The sequence below is a fragment of the Phocoena phocoena genome, chromosome 5 (assembly GCF_963924675.1).
Source record: "Phocoena phocoena chromosome 5, mPhoPho1.1, whole genome shotgun sequence".
Lineage (NCBI taxonomy): Eukaryota > Metazoa > Chordata > Mammalia > Artiodactyla > Phocoenidae > Phocoena > Phocoena phocoena.
The window spans coordinates 110,052,634-110,076,655 of record NC_089223.1 but is presented as its reverse complement, the minus strand read 5'-3'; the positions used below and the strand labels follow the sequence as shown (position 1 = coordinate 110,076,655).

At 37.5% G+C, this 24,022-nt stretch overlaps 1 protein-coding gene across 2 annotated transcripts in view; it reads right to left on the bottom strand.

Annotated features, from left to right (window-relative positions):
- ENPEP (glutamyl aminopeptidase) overlaps positions 1 to 24,022 on the bottom strand; it is a 103,621-nt gene that overhangs the window by 15,436 nt on the left and 64,163 nt on the right. For both annotated transcript variants that reach the window (XM_065877148.1, XM_065877147.1), the window contains 3 exons: positions 15,251 to 15,330; positions 5,117 to 5,253; positions 4,936 to 4,991 (listed from right to left, as the gene is read on the bottom strand). In XM_065877148.1, coding sequence (XP_065733220.1) covers positions 4,936 to 4,991; positions 5,117 to 5,253; positions 15,251 to 15,330 — 273 coding nt within the window. The remainder of the gene's footprint in view (positions 1 to 4,935; positions 4,992 to 5,116; positions 5,254 to 15,250; positions 15,331 to 24,022) is intronic.

Here is a 24,022-nt window from a genome sequence, read left to right as displayed (position 1 = left end):
GGGCCTAAGAAGTTGCATTTCTCATAAGTTCCTAGGCAATGCTGATACTACTGGGACGACGAGTGAAAAATCTGTTTTTAGAACAAAGACATGTATAGTGCCCTTCCCTCCCAGACCCCCTTACAGTGCTGCGTTGGCTCATAGCTGCACTTTCCTCAGAGAATAGCCCTTGGCCAAATACATCCATCTGGCTTAAAAGGTTATGGCCTTTAATTGTCTGATTTAGGAATGCAACAGGCCAGCCTGCTTCCCTCAAGTTGGATCCACTCTGTAGTACAATTCATGGATATGGCTTCCTACTGGAATCTGGCAAAGCTAGACTCCAGCTGAGACCATATTGTCGCTCAGCCTTTTTCCCTGCCCCAGCCTGCTTCTCGCACTCCCTATCTCACGAGAGTACTCTCTCAATAAACCACCTATTCGGGAACCTCCATTTCAGACTCTGCTTTGAGGGAACTCAACTTAAGACAGCATTTTTACTCAGCTTTGAGTCTCAAACTCTGTTAAATCCATAGACCAGCAGCAGCTCTGAAAGCCAGATTTGGTTGAGAATTTTCCTTGTTCAGAAATCTTCCATTTATAGTAAGAGTCCAACCTGAGGAACTTAAATCCTAGAATTGTCCTATAATCTATAGTGTGGAGAGGATGGAGGCTATAAACTTAAAGTTCTCACAAAATGCTGTAAAGAAGAAGAAAACAAAGAGGTCTTTTGAGGGAATTCTTACTTTCCTGTCTTGGCCTGAGGTACCCAGAAGATTGGGGAATCTGGAACAAAAGGTTTGTTTTTGCTTCCTCCGGTGTGACCTGGAAAGACTGCACAGTCCTTCTCCAAGAAGTTCAAATTAAACATAGTGTCATGGCTTTCGAATGGGACATTAGAAATGGTTGAGAGAGGTGGTTATGTGGATAGAACTGACTCCGTGGTCTCTCGTTCTTCAGCAGAGCCTTCAGATGGTGTGGAGACTTTTGAAAACTTCCCATGTGTCTGGTCTCTCGATGTTAACTTACTAATTAAATTCAGATTTCTGGCTTAAAACAGTCTCTTTGCAATCAGCTGGTTCCCTTTTGGAGTCTTTCCGCATTCCCCTACTTCTCCCTTCTTTAAAAGGCAGTCCTTGATAGGGTGGGAAAAGTTGCTTATCTAGTTCTGTGTTGTGGTCTGGTCAGCTCTGTTAGCACCTGTAAAATGGTAAATCTGGTGTACCTAGAAGTCTGTAATCTCGGTGTGGCTGATGTTCACCTTGTGGTCTTTATTTGCTAACCTGGCCCTCACCTTGGAAAGCACTGGAGCCACTACACCTTGAAGCCTGACCGAAAGTCTGTTTGGATCATTAGCTTAGGGGGCCTTTGAAGCCATCCTTTCTGCCACTCCTCCCTTGCTTAGGGACTCCTGGTCCCTCCCATGTGCCTGCTAGCCTGCACTCTCTGCTTTCCCTTGTGCTGTTCCTCACCCACTCTCTTTGTCACACAGTGGGCTGCAGAGTGCCATATAAGCTACTGAAAAGGTAAAAAATCTGTAACAGGTAGACAAAAAAAGGATTTTTTCTGTCTCAGTTTTGGCAAGGCCTCCAAACCAAGCCCCTTAACCTACACTCCAAAGTAAGACGCAGGCCCATCAAATTAGGACTGACATGGTTAGGAAGAGGTTTCTGTGACCCTTAGCTGATAGCCCACTACCAGCCTGCGAAAGAGATTGGAGCGGCAAAGGGGGAGAGGGAGACATTTTAGAAGAGGGCTTTTGGAGGATTCTGTCAGTGTACTGTGAATGCTGTCCTCCCACAGGGGACAGGAGGGTGTAGGATGCTTTTCACCTCACATGAAGCCTAGAAAAGGGGCTTTAATGGAACCACCTGAAGAGTTTTATCTGTGTACCCTGGAGCTTGGGGGCACAGTGGTCTGGTGTCTGATACCCCAAGAAATCTAAAGGATGAGAGGCTGTGGTTGCTGCTGCTCTGACATCGGAGTGAAGACAAAGGACTGCATGAGGTTGCCCATCCTTCCAGACCTTGTCGGGGAAAGGATATATGAATACTTCCTGTAGACTGGATGCGGTTCAGAGGTTTTCACGTCCTCACCTCAAAGAACTGCAGGAGAAAGACCCTTGGCCGTGGAATGTGTGTGGATGGTACATATTCCGCGAAAGCACCACACAAGGAAAAGGATCAGTGTTAAACATCTGCAAAGTTCAGAGGGGACCAGAAGTAGCATGTCAGGATCTTTCTTGCCTTCATCTGCCCTCCTTCTGCTCTCCTTGCCTTAACACTGGAGGAATCAGAGGCAGCATGGTGAGAAGTAGAAGTTCCATGCAGCAAAATGGAGAGGAAATCAAGCGCTTTATTCCCATTGCAGGGGGCTGGCCTGAAACTAGCCTGAACTGGGGGCTGGGAGGAACTTGAAATGAAGTTGAACATTTGAGGGTTTTACTGGGCAGGGCATATAGTTGAAGTGAGTCTGTTGTGGGGACTCAGAAGTGACTGGGTGAATTTTTACTCCTTATCTTCAACAAATGTGCCCAGCTGGATATTCCATCCAGGGCAGTAAGAGTACTAGCTCCTCAAACCTGGGGGCAGGGGTATCAAGCATATTTTTGTTTTTAGATCCGCCCTTTTAGTCTTGCTGATGAAACAATAGTTCCATTTCTTTTTGAATACCAGAGTAGAATTGTGTACATTCTAATGCAACCACATGCACTTACCCATCTAAGTACGCATTTCTGCTTTTCTCCAAAGTTTCAGAGTGATCTGGACCTGACTCTAACCAGCACAGGTGGGGTCTGTTTCTCTTTGAGTCCCTTTTCCCTCATGCATTACAGAAGGAAATTGGGTGATAACTCAGTAGCTCAGGCGATACTTCAGGTGATAGCTAAGGTATTTTCTGGATTGGTTGCTGTGTGATTCTACATGTTTCTTGGCTTTCAAATTTGTTTCACTTTCTACCTATCTGAAGCTCTTCAAAATTGTATGGGCTATGGCCAAGGAGCTGAGCAAATGTGAGAAAGTCGTTTAATTGTGTGAGTTATCTGCTTTGTACACAGTTCCTCAGAGAAAGCTGTTCAAGAGGCTTTCACTGCTTAAAGCAAAAGAACTGTCTGCGTTGTGTTGTGATGGAAATTAAACTATAAGGTTATTACAGCTCTGTGTAATTTCTAACAGCCAAGATTCTAAGCTTTGGAAGAGATCACTATGTTTCCACAGGAGAGAGTTTTCCTGAAAAAGAAAAATCTAAATGGTCCTATTATGTTTTAAAATGTTTATTTTTTGATTTTTTGGCTGCACCACATAGCTTTCGGGCTCTTAGTTCCTTGGCCAGGGATTGAACCCGTGCCCTCCACAGTGAAAGCGCGGAGTCCTAACCACTGGGCCGTCAGGAAATTCCCTAAAATGTTGATCATTTTCTTTCACCACTTAATTTCCCCAGTCTACACAGTACCAGGTACAGAGTAGGTGCTCAATAAATATTTATTAAATGAGTGATTGACATACCATAGCATAATGAAAATAATTAATGTTACATATCCAGGAGATTAAACTTGGAGATTCACCAAAGAGAATCAAGTTGTCTGTTACCTACAAAGGGAATCTAGATTGCAAATTCATAAGAGCTTTTCTTTGCTGCTACTAAACAATGGTGGATGCTTTTTCATCAAGTAATACAATCTACTGAGCACTTCCGAAAGACCAGACAATGTTTGGTGTCCCTTATGTGCATTATTTCATTTGCTCCTCATGAGAGTCTTATAAGGTCATCTCCATTTTACTAACAATAAAATTGAAGCAGAGACAGGTTAAACTTTCTCAAGGTTATTCAGAACGAGGATTTTAACCTGGTTTGAGAGCTTGTTTTTTAACCCTATAAATTCCCTCCTTAAAAATGTCACAAATGTTTTCTGACTTCCAGTATACTATCTAGGGAGTCCATGTAAGTCCCATGCCTTTAGTGCTGCTGTAACTATCCTTCCAGCCATGTATTCAGCTCATATTTAATGAACATCTACTAGGGGCCGGGCACAGTTAGGAGCTGGGGATAAAATGAATAGGAACATGATCTAGGTGCCTACCTTTGTGAAACTTGCAGTTTGGTGGGTGAGATGGATAATTAATAAGCATTGACAATATAATATTATTGGAAATGCAGGACCCCATAAAAGGGACACCTAACACAGACAAAGGGGCCATGAGGCTTCCTGAGGAACTAGCATCTCATTCTCAGTACCTTGCTTATGTCTAAAATGAGGCCACTACAAAGCCAGCAGAGCAAGTTGGCTGTGTCCCTAGCTCCTACAAAAGTGCCAGAAATTCAAAAAATACTTGTTGAATTACTAGTGTTAGACTACCTGAGAAAAATGTCTCAAAGGTACTGTGGTTACTATTCTTACATTACCCCAATCTATGTTGATTATTTTTTTCAAAGTGTAGGTTGTTTTTTTTCTAAGTGTAAGTTACCTTCAGGCCATGAGAAAAAAATTCAAATTTCCTAAACAGTACCTTAATTCAATCCTAGGGTGCCATGTCTCATACTTCTTACCCCAGTGACCTGAATAAGATTTGACAACTCTAACCATAAAATCTTACAATGGGCTTGGGCTCACAGAGATGAGTTAATGAAACACACTGTTCGTCTTTTTAATAAATCAAATTATGACAGTACACTTTTGTGCATTTGCAAGTGTCACTCCTAATTAGCTCAAGGACTCTGATTAGACAAACCCTATCTAACGTCAATAGGGTAGGTGAGTTTTTGTGTATGTTGAGTTGATATCAATATTTTAGCTATAAGGCTCATATTAGTTTTAAAAAAAGTTATGAAAAAATAATGTAAATAGTGGCTTCAGATATTTTAAACTATAAATTAGTACTTTGTTGTAATTCATTTTTAAAAAGATTTATGACAAGATCCACAGTATTTTAAACGATTGAATCTCATTCCAAAACCCACCTTGCCAAGGCAAAAGCGTCATCGATAAGACTTGCACGATCAGCAGAAGAAAAGTACTGGGAAGAGAAAGAAAAAAAGGTAAGAAACATGAATCTTAAAACGAAACGTGTTGAAAAATTAATGTCATTATGATGCTGTTCTTAGAACAAAAAGAAAACAATTCACAACCTGCTATTCTTACCTTGTGGTTGAGGGAAAGATTGGTAGCTATCCATTCCCAAGTTGATACTTCATAATTTACACGATAAAACCCAATATGGTCTGGGTTTATTTTGAGAAAAGTATTTCCACTAGGTTTAGGAGAGTTCAAAGTGATTCCTGTGGTAGTAAATAAACACTAATGAGAAACATGTTGGCACATACTATAAACACAGAGAAACTAGACCCAGAGGGTAAAAAGAAAAGAAAAGAAATATTAGCTCAAGGAGTCAAGTTTGATTTGGATCCAAAGCCCCAAAGCCTAATTCTTATTTAGTTGCCTAACTTTAACATGTCATTGTAGTGTGTGAGCTGAAAAAGAAATAAGTAATGTAAATAAGTGTCCTGTAATTTGTGACTTATTATTATTTCTTACTGGCAGAAGCTTGTCATATGGGTGAAATAATTCTGTGCTTGTCAATCCTTCAATAAGTAAAACAATGCTTAAAGACAGAGAGGTCCATGCCCTTTGGGGATAATCCATATATTCTTAATCGTGATGGATTAACTACACAAAGAATATTCACTGGGGCAGCCTGGGGAGGGGATAAAAATGTAAACATTTAAAAGAATACTTTGTTTATTAAAATCAACATTCAAATTGATGGAAATGGTGATTGCTAAGCAGAGCAATGATTTGAGGGTCAGTAATGCTTTTAAAATGTCAAGAAGGCTTGCAATAGGACTAAAATCCAGATAACAGCATTCTTGATTTTGTGGTCCATTTCATGCTCGTTCTCCCAATTTTATTTATCTTTGTAAAGTCTTCTGCTTCCTTATTTCAACTGATTACATCAATGTTTTTTCATCAGTGGATTTACCAAATTAACTTTCTGAAGTAGCATTCAGAATTTACATAGGACTCTAGGAATAGATTTTGGAAGTTCAAGATTGAGGAACAAAGACTTATGTTTTAAGTAAAAACTACTCAAAATAATAGTTATGCTCTGACATGACCAGTGTTTGTTAGCATTAGCGAACGAACATTAGAATGTTCGTTAGCATCCTGTACTTTTATACTTATATACTCTTTTGTTTGTGTGGACAATATGCAATTTAAATAATGATGTGGGAATACTTAGTATACTTAAATAATTTCAAATAGTTTAATGTAGTGATAATGTGGGATGTGATATTGGAAAATAGGAGATGAGGCTGGAAGTAAAAGTGAGGCCTCAGTGTGAAGAGCCACAAGCTGTGTTAAGTTCATCTTCTTTTTTTTTTTTTTAATTTATTTATATTTATTTTGGCTGCGTTGGGTCTTTCGTTGCTGCATATGGGCTTTTTCTAGGTCTTTTATTGCTGCATACAGGCTTTCTCTAGTTGTGATGAGCAGGGGCCACTCTTCTTTGCAGTGTGCGGGCTTCTCATTGCGACGGCTTCTCTTGTTGCAGAGCATGGGCTCTATGCACATGGGCTTCAGTAGTTGTGGCACGTGGGCTCAGTAGTTGTGGCTCATGGGCTTAGTTGCTCCACGGCATGTGGGATCTTCCCGGAGCAGGGCTCAAACCCATGTCCCCTGCATTGGCAGGCAGATTCTTAACCACTGAGCCACCAGGGAAGCCCAAGAAGTCCATCTTCTGAGAGATGGTAAGAATAGAGAAGATTTTTAAGCAGGGAAATAATATGCTCCAGCCTGTTTCTAGAAAGATAATTTTGATGGTGGTATGGGAAGGAGATATTGGAAGGAGATCCTAGAGTCTACTGTAATAATCTAGGGCAAGAGAGAATGAGGGCTTACACTAATGTGGAGATGATGAAAATAGGTGATGTGTTCAAGGGACACATCACTGGTAAAATCAACACTGTCCTTTTTCTGAGTTGATGAGGACAGTTACAGGAGGGAAAAATAGCTTGCATTTTTTTTTGCATGATTGGATGAATAATGGTGTTGCCCTTACAGAATAGAGAAAGATGAGTCAGTTTGGGAGGAAAGATGATTTAAATTTTGGAAGCATTCACAAGGTTTGGAGGATATCCAGGACACAGTAGTTTTCCATAATATATAAGTAAACTCTTCAATAAAGTTTCTTTAGGAACGTTCAGAGTAGGTTCTTGACAAATTGTAAACATTTACCTCACTCATATAGTATTTATCTTTCTTTGTCATCCTCCCATGGACATGTTGTTGAAAGGAAGCTAATCTTTTGGCAGCCATACACTTTGAATGTTTGTATTGGGAGGACAGCCTCTTGCTTAAGCACAGAGCCATATATTATAGGAGAAAGAGCATGAACTTTCCAGTCTGAGAGACTGAGGATAAAATCATTGCTCTATGACTTACTAGCTGTGTGATCTTGGCCAAATCACTTGACCTCTCTGTGTCTCAGTTCATCATGAGGGAAGTAGGGATAAAAATCCCTCACAGGGCTGTTGTGAAGATTAAATAAGATAACATAGGTAAAGTGTTGGTCACATAGTTATGTGTCCAACAGATGGTAGCTATCCCCATTATTATGAAAGGGGATATGCCGCCAGTTCTATAAATAGCAAAGCAAATATAAATAATGTTGAGAAGTTCCTGGCAATCCATCCAAATACTGCAGTATTTTATAAAGTGTGCTTTATATATACCTAGTTAAGCCTGTCTAGAGTTACAGTGATTTTTCTCACTTTATAGATGAGGAAGCTGAGATCCAGGAAGTCAGTAGTTACCAGACTTTCCAAGTTCATGCTACTCTTGGAACAGTTGTCAACAACAAAATACTGTTGGGTTGTTTAGTTATATAATGAAGTAAATAGGACTAAAATATTGATGCCTATTCCAGCTGGTGCATAGAAGTAAGGGTGTATGTTTCATTCTGTTTCTCCAATTACTATTAAGAATTTTCTGATTGTAACAGTAGTATGTGTTCTTCAGGTTCCAAATATGTATTTGGAAAATACAAAAAGAGTATAATGAAGAATACAGAAATTACCCACCACCAGTTGACATTATGTTTTTATCTTGTGTGCATGTATGTATCTTCCATATATATGTACATATGAACACACAATACACGTACTGGAACCTTACTGTGTTTATTATTATTAATCCTTTTCATTTGAAATTATATTGTAAGCACTTTGCAATTTCATTTTCTATATATGAAGATTTAAATTTAATGGCCATATAGTACTCTATCATTCAGTTTATAAATTGGTTTGTGCTATTTCTTGCTAGTTTTACACATAAAAGTGGTGAACGAATTCTTTCTGGGTAGGGGCTCTTTCTAGAAAAATTATTTGTCTGATAATTATCTTTTCAAAATTTCATCCAGAGGCTAGTTTCAACTCAGATTTCAATAACATAGCATGCATAATAGTTCTCTAATAGACTATTTTATATAAATAATTATAACAAGCTTCAGTCAACTAGACAGCTTGTGACAGCCTGAAATTTTTAGAGAAGGAAACATTTTTCATTGTGGACATAAATACTGTGTTGCATCGATCCTTTAAGCAAGTTATTTTTCTGTGTAAAATGACAGTTTATATCTATCTTATTAAATTTGTGTATCAGTTAGTAGTAAAACAGCTGAAATACACAAGAGTAGTATTTTTTGACTAATTACACACAAATTATATTTGGAGACCTAAAAATTTCAAGTAGGATGCACTGTCAGAATTTGGGGGCACTTCCCTGGCTGTCCAGTGGTTAAGACTTCACCTTGCAATGCAGAGGGTGTGGGTTCGATCCCTGGTCAGGGAGCTAAGATCCCACATGCCTTATGGCCAAAAAACCAACACATAAAACAGAAACAATAACAAATTCAATAAAGACTTTAAAAATGTCTCACATCAAAAATATCTTTAAAAAATTCCACTAGTATTCTGACTAGTTACAGTTTAAAAAAAAAAAAAGGAATTTGGGGTCAAGGAAGAAAAGCTCAATCTCTGAAACGAAGACTAACATGACCCATTGTACAAATGGATTGGTTCCATTTGTGACAATGTTTTCAACAAATTACTTATTCAAGGAAATATTATTGATTGTGTTAATAATAATTATAGAGTCCTGTCTAAATCTCAGCAAGTAGCCTAGAGAATCTCCCTGAAAAGAAAGATGTAGGATTAATATGTAATGTATAATAAGTAGGAATCGGGAAAAAATGCAATCTATCATGATGAAGGATTATCATAGGCAATGGTTTTGGTGATTGTGAAGAAATAATTGCAAAGGAGAGTTGGATAGTGAAGATCTGTTGATGTGTCCCTAGTCTGCCTAGGAAAGCAGGTGCCCAACTTAGTTGGTACATGTGTTCCAGATAATTTGACAGATCTGCTCTTATAGAGAACAGTGTATATGGAGAAACCTGTTGGTTGTTTGCCATACTGTTCCCTTTTCCTCCTGGGTACACAGCTAGACTATATTTATTAGCCTCCCTTGCAGTTAGGTGGTAACATATGATTGACACCGAGACATAAAGTGTGGGGAGAAATAATAGATGCATTTCTAGTTCTGGTCCCTCCATATCTTCCTCTGTATTCTGATCAGATGCAAAAGATTCAGCAGAGAATTATTTAAAAAGGATAACCAACAAGGACCTACTATAAAGCACAGGGAACTCTGCTAAATGTTATGTGGCAGCCTGGATGGGAGGGGAGTCTGGGGGAGAATGGATACATGTATATGTATGGCTGAGTTACTTTGCTGTGCACCTGAAACTATTGCAACATTGTTAATCGGCTATAATCCAATATAAAATAAAAGTTAAAAAAAAAAAAAAGAGAAAAAGATCCAGCAGAGAAGTCCAAGATTGGGTCGAGGGGAGGGAGGAGGTGGAGCCATGAGAAAGAAAAAGCCAGGAATTCTAAGTCATTATCTGAGAGTGAGCTACCTAGGAGAGATGGTAGGTCAGGAACACCTCCATTGGAGTGTTGCATGAATAAGAAATTTTTATTGCATGGAGCCACCCCTGATAGCCTCTCAATGCAATAATCAGACTCCCCTAGTTAATGCAGTATATATACAAAGCAGTCACAGCTTGTGACCTCTTTAAAATAATTAATATACCCCAACTCTCTATGTACCCTTATTAAGTAAATTTTCTTCCTGGAAGAGATATCTAATTAGCTGAAGTGAATATTCTGTTTCACCTTGGCCAGTATGTTTTTATTTGTGTACAATAACAAATTAGCATTCTTATATGTATGGTTCACGTGAATAAGATTTCTGAGACTTGGTTGACCAGGGCTGAATTAAACAAACTGAGCTTCTGAATCTGCAAAACGGAATCCGTAATGATTCAATCAAAATTCGAAGATTCCATGAGGCTCAGTTTGGAGGAATGAAGAAGGTTTCTCTCTCTCTCTCCCCTGCCCTATTTGCCATTAAATTAAAAAATATATGCCCATCATTATTTTGATATGAAATATTTAAGTATAACTACCATCAAATTTTAGTAATATCTTATTTATATGATAGTCAGAATTTGGTTATCTAAACCAGCCAGAATGCATCCTCAATCTGAAAGAGTTATGAAAACAGTCATCACAAAATCTATTCCACCTCCTATGCCCTAAACTGTCTTTTAGACCCTATGTGCTTATGAACCCCTCTTTTTATTTATTTATTTTTTTATAAATATTTTTTAAAGCAATTAAAAATTTTTTTTCCTTTTTTAAAAAAATTAATGAATTTACTTTTTGGCTGTGTTGGGTATTCGCTGCAGTGCATGGGCTTTCTCTAGTTGCAGCGACCGGGGGCTACTCTTCATTGCAGTGCGCAGGCTTCTCATTGTGGTGGCTTCTCTTTGTTGTGGATCACAGACTCTAGGCGTGCCGGCTTCAGTAGTTGTGGCTCGTGGGCTCAGTAGTTGTGGCTTGTGGGCTCTAGAGCGCAGGCTCAGAAGTTGTGGCGCACGGGCTTAGTTGCTCTGCAGCATGTGGGATCTTCCCGGAGCAGGGATTGAACCCATGTCCCCTGCATTGGCAGGCAGATCCTTTTTTTCTTTAATACATTTATTTATTTATTTGGCTGTGTTGGGTCTTCATTTCTGTGCGAGGGCTTCCTCTAGTTGCGGCGAGCGGAGGCCACTCTTCATCGCGGTGTGTGGGCCTCTCACTGTCGCGGCTTCTCTTGTTACAGAGCACAGGATCCAGATGTGCAGGCTCAGTAGGTGTGGCTCATGGGCCCAGTTGCTCCGCAGCATGTGGAATCTTCCCAGACCAGGGCTCGAACCCGTGTCCCCTGCATTGGTAGGCAGATTCTTGACCACTGCACCACCAGGGAAGCCCCGAGTTAGATTCTTAACCACTGTGCCACCAGGGAAGTCCCCAGTCCCTATTTTTAAATACTATGTTTTAGCAAGATTGGTTGTCTGATATCATGTGATAATCTACAAGTCTTCTAAATGTTAGAAAGCAGCAGATTAGAAACAAAAAGGTGGTATACTACTAAATGTAGGTGCACTGACAGTAGCCAAAATAGTAGCTGATGCTAAAGATAGAGGCATTACTATACACCGTCAGCCTCTAGAAGCACAGCGGTCTGCAGGCAAACAAACGTTCATTAAGCAAGGACTTCCTGAACTCTTAGTAACTCTTAGGATGCACACAGAACCTTGTTGGGAATAGGGGAGCAGGAGACAAGGAGTATGATGTGTAGTTCATATCTTCAAAGAGCTTATAATTTACTTTAAAAAGAAAAGACAGAGCATATGAATCGTAAATAACCATGCTGCTGCTTAAAATCTAAGGAATAATACTAAGAACAAGGATTGATGAAACTAATAGCATAAAATATACTCTCAACAATGAGAGGAGAGATTATTCAGGGTAGGTTAGAATAGCCAGAGAAGCATCTGAGATGGAGATCCTCTTCTTTTGTTATAAAGTACATGTTTAATTTAAAATACCGTGTGTAACACAAATGTAAATAAACGACCTTAGGGGAAGTCCCACTCTTGCCTGGGAAATTTCTGACTGATGAATCACCAAAGAAAACGAGAAGAGGAAGGTGGGGCTGGTAACCTGAGCTGATTGCCCATTCAGTACACTCAGGACATGTCATCTGTGCTCTGAGCTGAGAGCTGAAGATGTCCCCAAACAGGAAACCGGAACTTATTGCATAGCCTAAAAATGGAGCAGGCACTTTGAAGTAGGAAGGGATGTCTAGTTTGCTTCTGGCTAAGTGACCAGTCATGATTCTGAAGTTGCAGATAAAGATAGGTTTGTCATCAAAGCTCTGTGAACATTAGAGCCACTTCATTCATTCAATAAACAATTACTAGGTACCTGCTGGAGATATAGAACAACCACACAACAACAAAAAATAAGCTCCATTTCTCAAGGAATATTCTACAGAGAGGGGAGAGACAGATAAAGTCAATAGTTACAGCAAAAAATGTCTTAAATGTAATGACAGAGGGATAGAGCTTCCCCTAAGAGCCCTTTGCTTTCTCACTTTCATACTAGCATTTTCTGTCTGTAGCACTATTTCAGTCTATACTCAGTCAATCCTGTCATCCACTTAAACTCTACCTTTAGCCCCCCCTAACTCTGAGACTAGATATCCCTTTCTTTAGTAACTTTCCTCAACCCTTAAATCTCCGCTGGTGCTTCTCCTGTGAGTGCCTTTGGCTGTTACCACACCAGGCCCTTATGACATGGTATTATGTTTGCCTGACTCGTCCACACCCTCCCTAGACAGTAAGTACCACAAGGTAAGGATTGTGGGTTCCCCCCCACCCAGCATTATCTCCATACCTATCCCTGTGTTTGGCCCATAAGTTAGTTCTCAGTAAATACTTGTTTGAAATAATTAATTTAATTCATTATTTAATTCATTATTCAAATATTCTGTCTAATAAGTACATAATACATACAAGAAGAATGTTTATTGTTAACTCCTGAAACCTATTTTACAAAGCACTTGAATAAGCTTTAGTTATCTGGAAAATTTACTTTTGTGGAAACCTCATTTCATGAAAATGCTAGGTACATTGTGTTAGTGTATATTATAAATTACTCATGCTTTTAAATTTGTAAACAACAAATCAAGCAGCTTCCCAGACATTCCCCCAACCCTCAGTTAACCAATGGTGACCAATGGGGAAAATATGTAGTAATATTTAAACCAGATCCACTGAAAACCTCCCAAGGGAATCCTAGCCTCATTATGCCTTTTATCAGTGCTATTGCACATTTTTAAAACTTTTTTTCTGTCTTCTCCATTTTCCTTTGGCTTGAGTAATGTACTTGAGTAAGAAAATGGTCAGAAGATGGCCCACAAAAGATAGAGCTTGGTACTCAAACACAAAATTATTCTATATAAAATACTAAGACAAAATGGCATTGATCTGGGTATTCTAAAAGAATTCAAGAGAAATTACTGACTATATCAGTTAAGGTTAGCCTAAATGACCAAAAGAAAGTTTTGTTGTAAAGGCAACAGAAAGGGGTCTTACCTCGACTATAGCAAAGCTGATAGAGTTTATAGTAAAAATTAAAACTCACAAAATAATTTATAGTAAAAGTAAAAACCAAAGCTGAAAAAACTATATCAGAGCCACATAAAACCTTGTTCACAAATGTTTATAGCAATATTATTCATAACAGCCAAAAGGCAGAAACAATTCATATGCCCATCAACTGATGAACAGATAAACAAAAGGTAGTATCAATATGATACTACCTTTGTAATATCAATATGATATTACAAAAGGTAATATCAATATGATGTGAATATAATTTGGCAATAAAAAAGAATGAAGTACTGATACATGCTATGACATGGATGAACTTGAAAACATTATGTTAGGTGAAAGAAGCTATCACAAAATGCTACATGTATCATTCCATTTATGTGAAATGTCTAAAATAGCCAAATCTATGCAGATAGAAAGTAGATTAGTGGTTGCTTAGGGCTGGGGTTATAGGAGAATAGAGGAGTTGATAGCTAAAGGATATGGAGTTTCTTTTTGAGGTGATTGAAATGCTCTAAAATTTACTGTGATGATGGTTAGAAGTATCTGTGAATGTAATAAAAACCATTGGATTGCACACTTTAAATGGGGGAATTTCCTAGTATGTGAATTATATCTCAATAAAGTTGTTTTTTAAAAAAAATCTACTGGAAATAGTGTAAAAACTTACTTGCCAGAGGAAATTAATTACTATTTTAGAATATCTTACAGGAGCAAATAGGCATATGTAAATAGAGGATAGATGATCTACTTTTATCCCTGAGAAGCCATGGGGGAAAGTCCATGCCAAATGCTATTCTGAAACCAAGTCCTCATGGGAAGGGATGAAGAAGAGTCTCATTTGTCTTAGATAAGAAGTGATTTTGAAACACAAAACAAGCACAATAGCAAAAGTATAAAAAGCAAGATTCTTCTGGGATGGTTGCTAAAACCTGTCTTATTTTTTCAGCGATCTGTAGTAGAGAACATGTGATAAGGTCTCCCATGTTTTTATGTAACTCTAAAATTTTTCAAGAAGGGAAAAGACAAATAAATGGAGATAGAATACAGAAATATATTTCTAGTTGGTTTAAGTGAGCAGAACAGTCACAGCTGAATTTAACACAGGCAAGTGCCAAGTCATTCACTTAGGGAGATGGTTAGATGGATGGATATAGATATAGGTAATGCCTTGAGCTACTGGTGACAACTTGACAGCTTAGAAAAAATGATTTGGAGTCATTAAAGATTCTAATGTTGTGCTAGTTGAAAAAATGATAGGTCTAATTTAATGGCAGCATTTTAAAAATCAGGCTTGTTACATAACATTCTAAGAAATTCAGTGGCTTATCTGATATTTAAAAAGAAGAAAGGAAAAGAGAAGGAACAAAGGAAGGAAGGAGAAAAAGCGAGGAAAGAAGGAAGGGAGCAAAGAAAGGATGAAAATTGATACATTGATCTTCCAGTGGTTGGGTATCGGACCCTTCTCCTTTGGATATGGGTATTTATTATTGTACCAGTCATGGTAAATCATTACAAAGAATTTCTTAAGGTAAAAAATGTTCTCATTATTATAGATAAGGATTTTGGCTCACCAGTTAATTACTTAAAAGGTTTCTTTTTGCTGAAGTTTACATCATAAATTCCATCTTTATTGTTTCTTTACACTTCTATTCATTTAATGTAGTACATTAATTCAAAGAAGAAATAAATCAATTGATGATATTTACCTCTTGTTTCTGACCTATTGTAGAACGTAATCCTTGATTCGTTATCTTCAGTCCATTTAACTGGAATATTCCATGTGTAACTAAAGTTTTTTAAAAAGAAAAATTTTAACTTTTATTACTAAAAAATAAAAACATTTCCAAAGTAAAAATAGACAAGCATAAAAAGCAATAGACAAGCATATTTTCCTCATAAGCAAGTGTCCAGTGTATAGTATACAATTAATACAGTTAATACAGTACTCTTTTGTGGTGAAGATAGGCTATGTAATTGCTTTCAATTTATATAAATCTCTAAAATTTGGAACTTTGTATCAAAAATTAGCTAAGGATGAAGAAGATTATTTCAAGAAAAATGGCTTGAAGCTTTGGAATAAAGATATTGCATAAATATAACACATATAAAATTGAGCATTCACATACATACTTGCACAGACTTTAATATGCTATAGTTTCTGTCAAGGAACACAATACATTTTTAGAATTCAGAAGACAATATTAAAATGCTGTGAAGGAAATAATGCATTTTAGAAATTATGTTGCAATGACACCACCACCATCATCCCTTAAAGCTTATCATGCTCTTTAAATATCTCCTATTTACAATCATGTGAACCAGTGTGTTGCAAAGAAAACTCACCAGGCAAGCATGTTTCAGTGGGTTTTAGTGTTCTTTTTAGCTTCTTAGTATTTTCTTGTAGAGCAGGGGGAGGAGGTTAGCTTTGTACTTTGATACAGTATATACTTAACATTTTAGTCTTGAAATCTCATAAAAGAGGTCTTAAATGTCTTTTAGATCATTCTCATATCGTATCTTACCAGTCAGAAAACACAGGAGATCTAGAGAAAAGATGAATCTGTGTTTGGGTTTAGGTTTCAACTCAGAGTTGGCCTTGTTTTTCTTCATCTGTGATCATTCAAGTCCCTAACAGAGAATGGGGGAATGATATTTCTCCCTTTCAAGATACAATAAAATTTATGTAATTCAGGGAGAATATATATTTGCCATCTACATGAAAGAAGTCATCCTTTGTTGTCTAACTAGTGAAATGTTTTATAGATTGAACTTTTACTAGCTCTCTTGAAAGAGTTTATTGCAGTGGAATGTTTCTGGATGTAAGTTGCATAGAACCAGTACATAAATTGTTTCTTGGATCCTATAGGAGACATTGTCAGTGCTCCACCCTTATCCCCTTGAATTTCTTTGTCATTTTTGTACACTCTGGATTCCATTATGCTTTCCCTGCCCACAGCCAGCACCTGGGTCTCTCTGTTAGAGGACTGCCCTCTGGCTGCCTGAGCAAGGAAAGCTAGAAGTTCCTGGGAGTTTACATCCTTGGATGCAGCCCTTAGCCAATGATGGATGGGCATGGAAATGTTCTTTGCCCCATCTGCAGGACCACACTGAAGCACTGTCTCTAGAACTTCCCTGCAGAGTAGTCACCCTGGACAGAACCTGTTTATTGTTGCACCTTTTCTGTTTGATATCCCTCTTGCCAATCCCCCTACCAGCCTTTCCTAGACTTCCTAATGAGTCACTTTCACTTGAACGATCACCTCAGGGTCTGATTTTAGTGAAGCCAACCTAAGAATGATCCCTTTACCAGACTAGTACTTGTACTCTAGTAAAGTCTGTCTGTAGTTTAGATAGACTAGTAATATTGCCAGAGCTTCTCGACAGATAGACAAAGAAGCATTTTTTTAAAGTCACATTCTACCTACAGATTGCACTCTTTCACTGCTCTGCTGATGTGGTGTTGCCATGTAGACTAACATTTCATTCCTCCTCACCTTTCCCCAATGCCAACCCGACTGAAACAACAGAGTACGGAGTATCTTGATACACTATATGCACAGTTAGGATTTCACATTTCCACTGTCCCCTCTAAGACACGGTCTCTGGGACTAGGCTGTGCCTAAGAGTAGGCATAAGATATACTGCTAAGGTCATGTAAAAAATATTACTCTGAGGTCTGTAAGAGCATCATAAGACAAAAAAGGATGCAGGGTTGAGGCTATATAATTTTATAGTTTTGGAGCCACTTACAGGATCTAATGTGAGTAAAATTATAGATTGGAGAGTACAAAATGTCAAGAAATAGAAATTACATAAATGAAATGATAGCGTTTCCTATATGTTTTCTAAAATTCAAGAGTATCAGATTTAATTTTTTAAAGATATAATTCACTTTTAAAATATCTAACAATATAACAGTTTCTGACAGTATAAATATGGCCAATCTAATTTTCACTAATGAAACTGACTTTGCCCCAACATGACATACCTACTACCATTCTTCCACCGGTTTACATTGACTGGACTGCCAAAGACACGTAAACTTGTCCCATAGAGAACTCTCCCTGATGGAGATGTGAAACTGGCCCATTTCTAAGAGATGGTTGAAGCCATAGTGTAAGACAGTAACTTACAAATGTGTGGTCCATTTAAATTATAAAAAGTTTCTGGTCAGTAAGAATTCCCTAATATTGGAATATTTAAGCAGTGAGAAAAGGGAAGAGGCCATCTAGTTTATAATACAACTTAACATTGTCTACCAGATAGTAATATACCTGAACAGAGAGCAGGTGAACACTAGGGTTGGAGAAAAAACTAATTCCTTTCTGGGGGCATTACGCCCCATATAATCTAATCTGTAATTAAATTATATTATGATCTAACTTTTTAATCAAATGGAAAAATAAGGAATGATAACTTTCTATATAATGTCTTTTTCTCTCTTATTTGTTCAAGAGCCACTACAGATTTTTAAGAAATGTTCTCAAGAGGATAGCCTGTCTTTTCTAGGTTTATTTTCCTATGCATATATAACTTGTAACTTTTTTTAAAAAAACAGGGAACACGTAGATTGACTTTATGATAAATGGTCACTAAAAATCATGCATCTATGAATCTAAAATTTTTTTAAAGTCTCTGAAGGTTAAAACTAAAAAAAAATTAGAGAAAAGTGTAAGTGTTAGTATGGTTCCATGTTCTAAATCTTGATGAATACAATTTAAAGATTTATTATAACTTTAAAAGTGATTTTAGACCTGTTGATATGTTTAGTTCCCTTGGTAATAAAGTTTTTTGTTTGTGTGGAGAGGAATCTATAACCCAGGAGTAGTCTTTAAAAATGTAATCCCACAGGTTTAAGAACAGTGTTGGCTATGTCTCTGGCTTAACAAATCAGTGGATATGAAAGAGAAGGGAACAACTACTGTGAAGCTTTCCCAATGGAAGTTTGTTTCGCAAGAAAGAAATATATTTTTTAAATTTTATATGTGCAAACACTATTAAATAGCAGGGTTAAATATGGCCAGTCTGATTTGCTAGAACATAAAACAGTAACTGTAAAAAACAATTTATGGTTAACAGAATGATCACAGAAATTATGTTGATTTATGTAATTGAATTATCACCTGATAACAAGTCAGATCTAAGTTTCAAATCATTCATATATTATGAAGAGGAAAGAGTGAAAAACAGAGAAGTTTTCTCCATCATAGTCTTTCCTCTCCAAAATAAAGATAAAGAAGGAAATACAGACACTCCCTGACCGATTTCATTGGGTCTAAGACCTCAAATTTTCCTTTGTTTTGGCATGAACTATTAATTTTCAGAACCTGCATTCCAGCAAGATATCCAGTTTCTCTGAATTTCATTTACTGTGGAAGAGCTGAGTGAGGTTTCCAGGGGGAGAGGCTGGTAACAGGTTTCAACAAGCTGAGCACCACTGGCTTCTCCAGTTCAGGTGCCAACCAGTTTCTTTTTTATTTATTTATTTTTTACATCTTTATTGGAGTATAATTGCTTTACAATGGTGTGTTAGTTCTGCTTTATAACAAAGTGAATCAGTTATACATATACATATGTTCCCATATCTCTTCCCTCTTGCGTCTCCCTCCCTCCCTCCCTCCCTATCCCACCCCTCTAGGTGGTCACAAAGCACCGAGCTGATCTCCCTGTGCTATACGGCTGCTTCCCACTAGCTATCTATTTTACATTTGGTAGTGTATATATGTACACGCCACTCTCTCACTTTGTCACAGCTTACCCTTCCCCCTCCCCATATCCTTAAGTCCATTCTCTAGTAGGTCTGTGTCTTCATTTCTGTCTTACCCCTAGGTTGTTCATGACATTTTTTTTTCTTAGATTCCATATATATGTTAGCATATGGTATTTGTCTTTCTCTTTCTGACTTACTTCACTCTGTATAACAGACTCTAGGTCCATCCACCTCACTACAAATAACTCAATTTCGTTTCCTTTTATGGCTGAGTAATATTCCATTGTATATATGTGCCACATCTTCTTCATCCATTCATCCGATGATGGACACTTAGGTGGCTTCCATCTCCGGGCTAGTGTAAATAGAGCTGCAATGAACATTTTGGTACATGACTCTTTTTGAATTATGGTTTTCTCAGGGTATATGGCAGTAGTGGGATTGCTGGGTCATATGGTAGTTCTATTTGTAGTTTTTTAAGGAACCTCCATACTGTTCTCCATAGTGGCTGTACCAATTCACATTCCCACCAGCAGTGCAAGAGTGTCCCCTTTTCTCCACACCCTCTCCAGCATTTATTGTTTCTAGATTTTTTGATGATGGCCATTCTGACTGGTGTGAGATGATATCTCATTGTAGTTTTGATTTGCATTTGTCTAATGATTAATGATGTTGAGCATTCTTTCATATGTTTGTTGGCAGTCTGTATATCTTCTTTGAAGAAATGTCTATTTAGGTCTTCTGCCCATTTTTGGATTGGGTTCTTTGTTTTTTTGTTATTGAGCTGCATGAGATGCTTGTAAATTTTGGAGATTAATCCTTTGTCAGTTGCTTCATTTACAAATATTTTCTTCCATTCTGAGGGTTGTCTTTTGGTCTTGTTTATGGTTTCTTTCCTTTGCTGTACAAAAGCTTTGAAGTTTCATTAGGTCCCATTTGTTTACTTTTGTTTTTATTTCCATTTCTCTAGAAGGTGGGTCAAAAAGGATCTTGCTGTGATTTATGTCACAGAGTGTTCTGCCTATGGTTTCCTCTAAGAGTTTGATAGTTTCTGGCTTTACATTTAGGTCTTTAATCCATTTTGAGCTTATTTTTGTGTATGGTGTTAGGGAGTGTTCTAATCTCATACTTATACATGTACCTGTCCAGTTTTCCCAGCACCACTTATTGAAGAGTCTGTCCTTTCTCCACTGTACATTCCTGCCTCCTTTATCAAAGATAAGGTGACCATATGTGCATGGGTTTATCTCTGGGCTTTCTATCCTGTTCCATTGATCTATATTTCTGTTTTTGTGCCAGTACCATACTGTCTTGATTACTGTAGCTTTGTAGTATAGTCTGAAGTCAGGGAGCCTGATTCCTCCAGCTCTGTTTTTCATTCTCAAGGTTGCTTTGGCTATTCGAGGTCTTTTATGTTTCCATACAAATTGTGAAATTTTTTGTTCTAGTTCTGTGAAAAATGCCAGTGGTAGTTTGATAGGGATTGCATTGAATCTGTAGATTGCTTTGGGTAGTAGAGTCATTTTCACAATGTTGATTCTTCCCATCCAAGAACATGGTATATCTCTCCATCTATTTGTATCATCTTTAATTTCTTTCATCAGTGTCTTATAATTTTCTGCATACAGGTCTTTTGTCTCCTTAGGTAGGTTTATTCCTAGATATTTTATCTAGGAGTGTTTTCTTGATTTCACTTTCAGATTTTTCATCATTAGTGTATAGGAATGCCAGAGACTTCTGTGCATTAATTTTGTATCCTGCTACTTTACCAAATTCATTGATTAGCTCTAGTAGTTTTCTGGTAGCATCTTTAGGATTCTCTATGTATAGTATCACGTCATCTGCAAACAGTGACAGCTTTACTTCTTCTTTTCCGATTTGGATTCCTTTTATTTCCTTTTCTTCTTGATTGCTGTGGCTAAAACTTCCAAAACTATGTTGAATAAGAGTGGTGAGAGTGGGCAACCTTGTCTTGTTCCTGATCTTAGTGGAAATGCTTTCAGTTTTTCACCATTGAGGACGATGTTGGCTATGGGTTTGTGATATATGGCCTTTATTATGTTGAGGAAAGTTCCCTCTATGCCTACTTTCTGCAGGGTTTTTATCATAAATGGGTGTTGAATTTTGTCGAAAGCTTTTTCTGCATCTATTGAGATGATCATATGGTTTTTCTCCTTCAATTTGTTAATATGGTGTATCACGTTGATTGATTTGCATATATTGAAGAATCCTGGCATTCCTGGAATAAACCCCACTTGATCATGGTGTATGATCCTTTTAATGTGCTGTTGGATTCTGTTTGCTAGTATTTTGTTGAGGACTTTCACATCTATGTTCATCAGTGATATTGGCCTGTAGTTTTCTTTCTTTGTGACAGCCGTGTCTGATTTTGATATCAGGGTGATGGTGGCCTTGGGAGTGTTCCCCCCTCTGCTATATTTTGGAAGAGTTTGAGAAGGATGGGTGTTAGCTCTTCTCTAAATGTTTGATAGAATTCGCCTGTGAAGCCATCTGGTCCTGGGCTTCTGTTTGCTGGAAGATTTTTAATCACAGTTTCAATTTCAGTGCTTGTGATTGGTCTGTTCATATTTTCTATTTCTTCCTGATTCAGTCTTGGCCGGTTGTGCATTTCTAAGAATTTGTCCATTTCTTCCAGGTTGTCCATTTTATTGGCATAGAGTTGCTTGTAGTAATCTCTCATGATCTTTTGTATTTCTGCAGTGTCAGTTGTTACTTCTCCTTTTTCTTTTCTAATTCTATTGATTTGAGTCTTCTCCCTTTTTTTCTTGATGAGCCTGGCTAATGGTTTATCAATTTTGTTTATCTTCTCAAAGAACCAGCTTTTAGTTTTATTGATCTTTGCTGTAATCCTTCATTTCTTCTTCATTTATTTCTGATCTGCTTTTTATGATTTCTTTCCCTCTGCTAACTTTGGGGGTTTTTTGTTCTTCTTTCTCTAATTGCTTTAGGTGCAAGGTTAGGTTGTTTATTGGAGATGTTTCCTGTTTCCTAAGGTAGGATTGTATTGCTATATACTTCCCTCTTAGAACTGCTTTTGCTGCATCCCATAGATTTCGGGTCGTTGTGTCTCCATTGTCATTTGTTTCTCGGTATTTTTTGATTTCCTTTTTGATTTCTTCAGTGATTACTTCGTTATTAAGTAGTGTATTGTTTAGCCTCCATGTGTTTGTATTTTTTACAGATCTTTTCCTGTAATTGGTATCTAGTCTCATAGCATTGTAGTCGGAAAAGATACGATATCAGTTTTCTTAAATTTACCAGGGCTTGATTTGTGACCCAAGATATGATCTATCCGGGAGAATGTTCCATGAGCACTTGAGAAGAATGTGTATTCTGTTGTTTTTAGATGGAATGTCCTATAAATATCAATTAAGTCTTGTTTAATGTATCATTTAAAGCTTGTGTTTCCTTATTTATTTTCATTTTGGATGATCTGTCCATTGGTGAAAGTGGGGTGTTAAAGTCCCCTACTATGAATTTGGTAATTTCGATTTCCCCTTTTATGGCTGTTAGTATTTTCCTTATGTATTGAGGTGCTCCTATGTTGGGTACATAAATATTTGCAATTGTTATATCTTCTTCTTGGATCGATCCCTTGATCATTATGTAGTGTCCTTCCTTGTCTCTTCTAATAGTCTTTATTTTAAAGTCCATTTTGTCTGATACGAGAATTGCTATTCCAGCTTTCTTTTGGTTTCCATTTGCATGGAATATCTTTTTCCATCCCCTCACTTTCAGTCTGTATGTGTCTCTAGGTCTGAAGTGGGTCTCTTGTAGACAGCATATATATGGATCTTGTTTTTGTATCCATTCAGCCCATCTGTGTCTTTTGGTGGGAGCATTTAATCCATTTACATTTAAGGTAATTATCAATATGTATGTTCCTATTCTCATTTTCTTAATTGTTTTGGGTTTGTTATTGTAGGTCTTTTCCTTCTCTTTTGTTTCTTGCCTAGAAAAGATCCTTTAGCATTTGTTGTAAAGCTGGTTTGGTGGTGCTGAACTCTCTCAGCTTTTGCTTGTGTGTAAAGGTTTTAATTTTTCCATCAAATCTGAATGAGATCCTTGCTGGGCAGAGTAATCTTGGTTGCAGGTTTTTCTCCTTCATCACTTTAAATATGTCCTGCCAGTCCCTTCTGGCTTGCAGGGTTTCTGCTGAAAGATCAGCTGTTAACCTTATGGGGATTCCCTTGTGTGTTATTTGTTGTTTTTCCCTTGCTGCTTTTAATATGTTTTCTTTGTATTTAATTTTTGACAGTTTGATTAATATGTGTCTTGGCGTGTTTCTCCTTGAATTTATCCTGTATGGGACTGTCTGTGCTTCCTGGACTTGATTAACTATTTCCTTTACCGTATTAGGGAAGTTTTCAACTATAATCTCTTCAAATATTTTCTCAGTCCCTTTCTTTTTCTCTTCTTCTTCTGGAACCCCTATAATTCGAATGTTGGTGCGTTTAATGTTGTCCCAGAGGTCTCTGAGACTGTCCTCAGTTCTTTTCATTCTTTTTTGTTTATTCTGCTCTGCAGTAGTTATTTCCACTATTTTATCTTCCAGGTCACTTATCCGTTCTTCTGCCTCAGTTATTCTGCTATTGATCCCTTCTAGAGTATTTTTCATTTCATTTATTGTGTTGTTCATCGTTGCTTGTTTCATCTTTAGTTCTTCTGGGTCCTTGTTAAATGTTTCTTGCATTTTCTCCATTCTATTTCCAAGATTTTGGATCATCTTTACTGTCATTATTCTGAA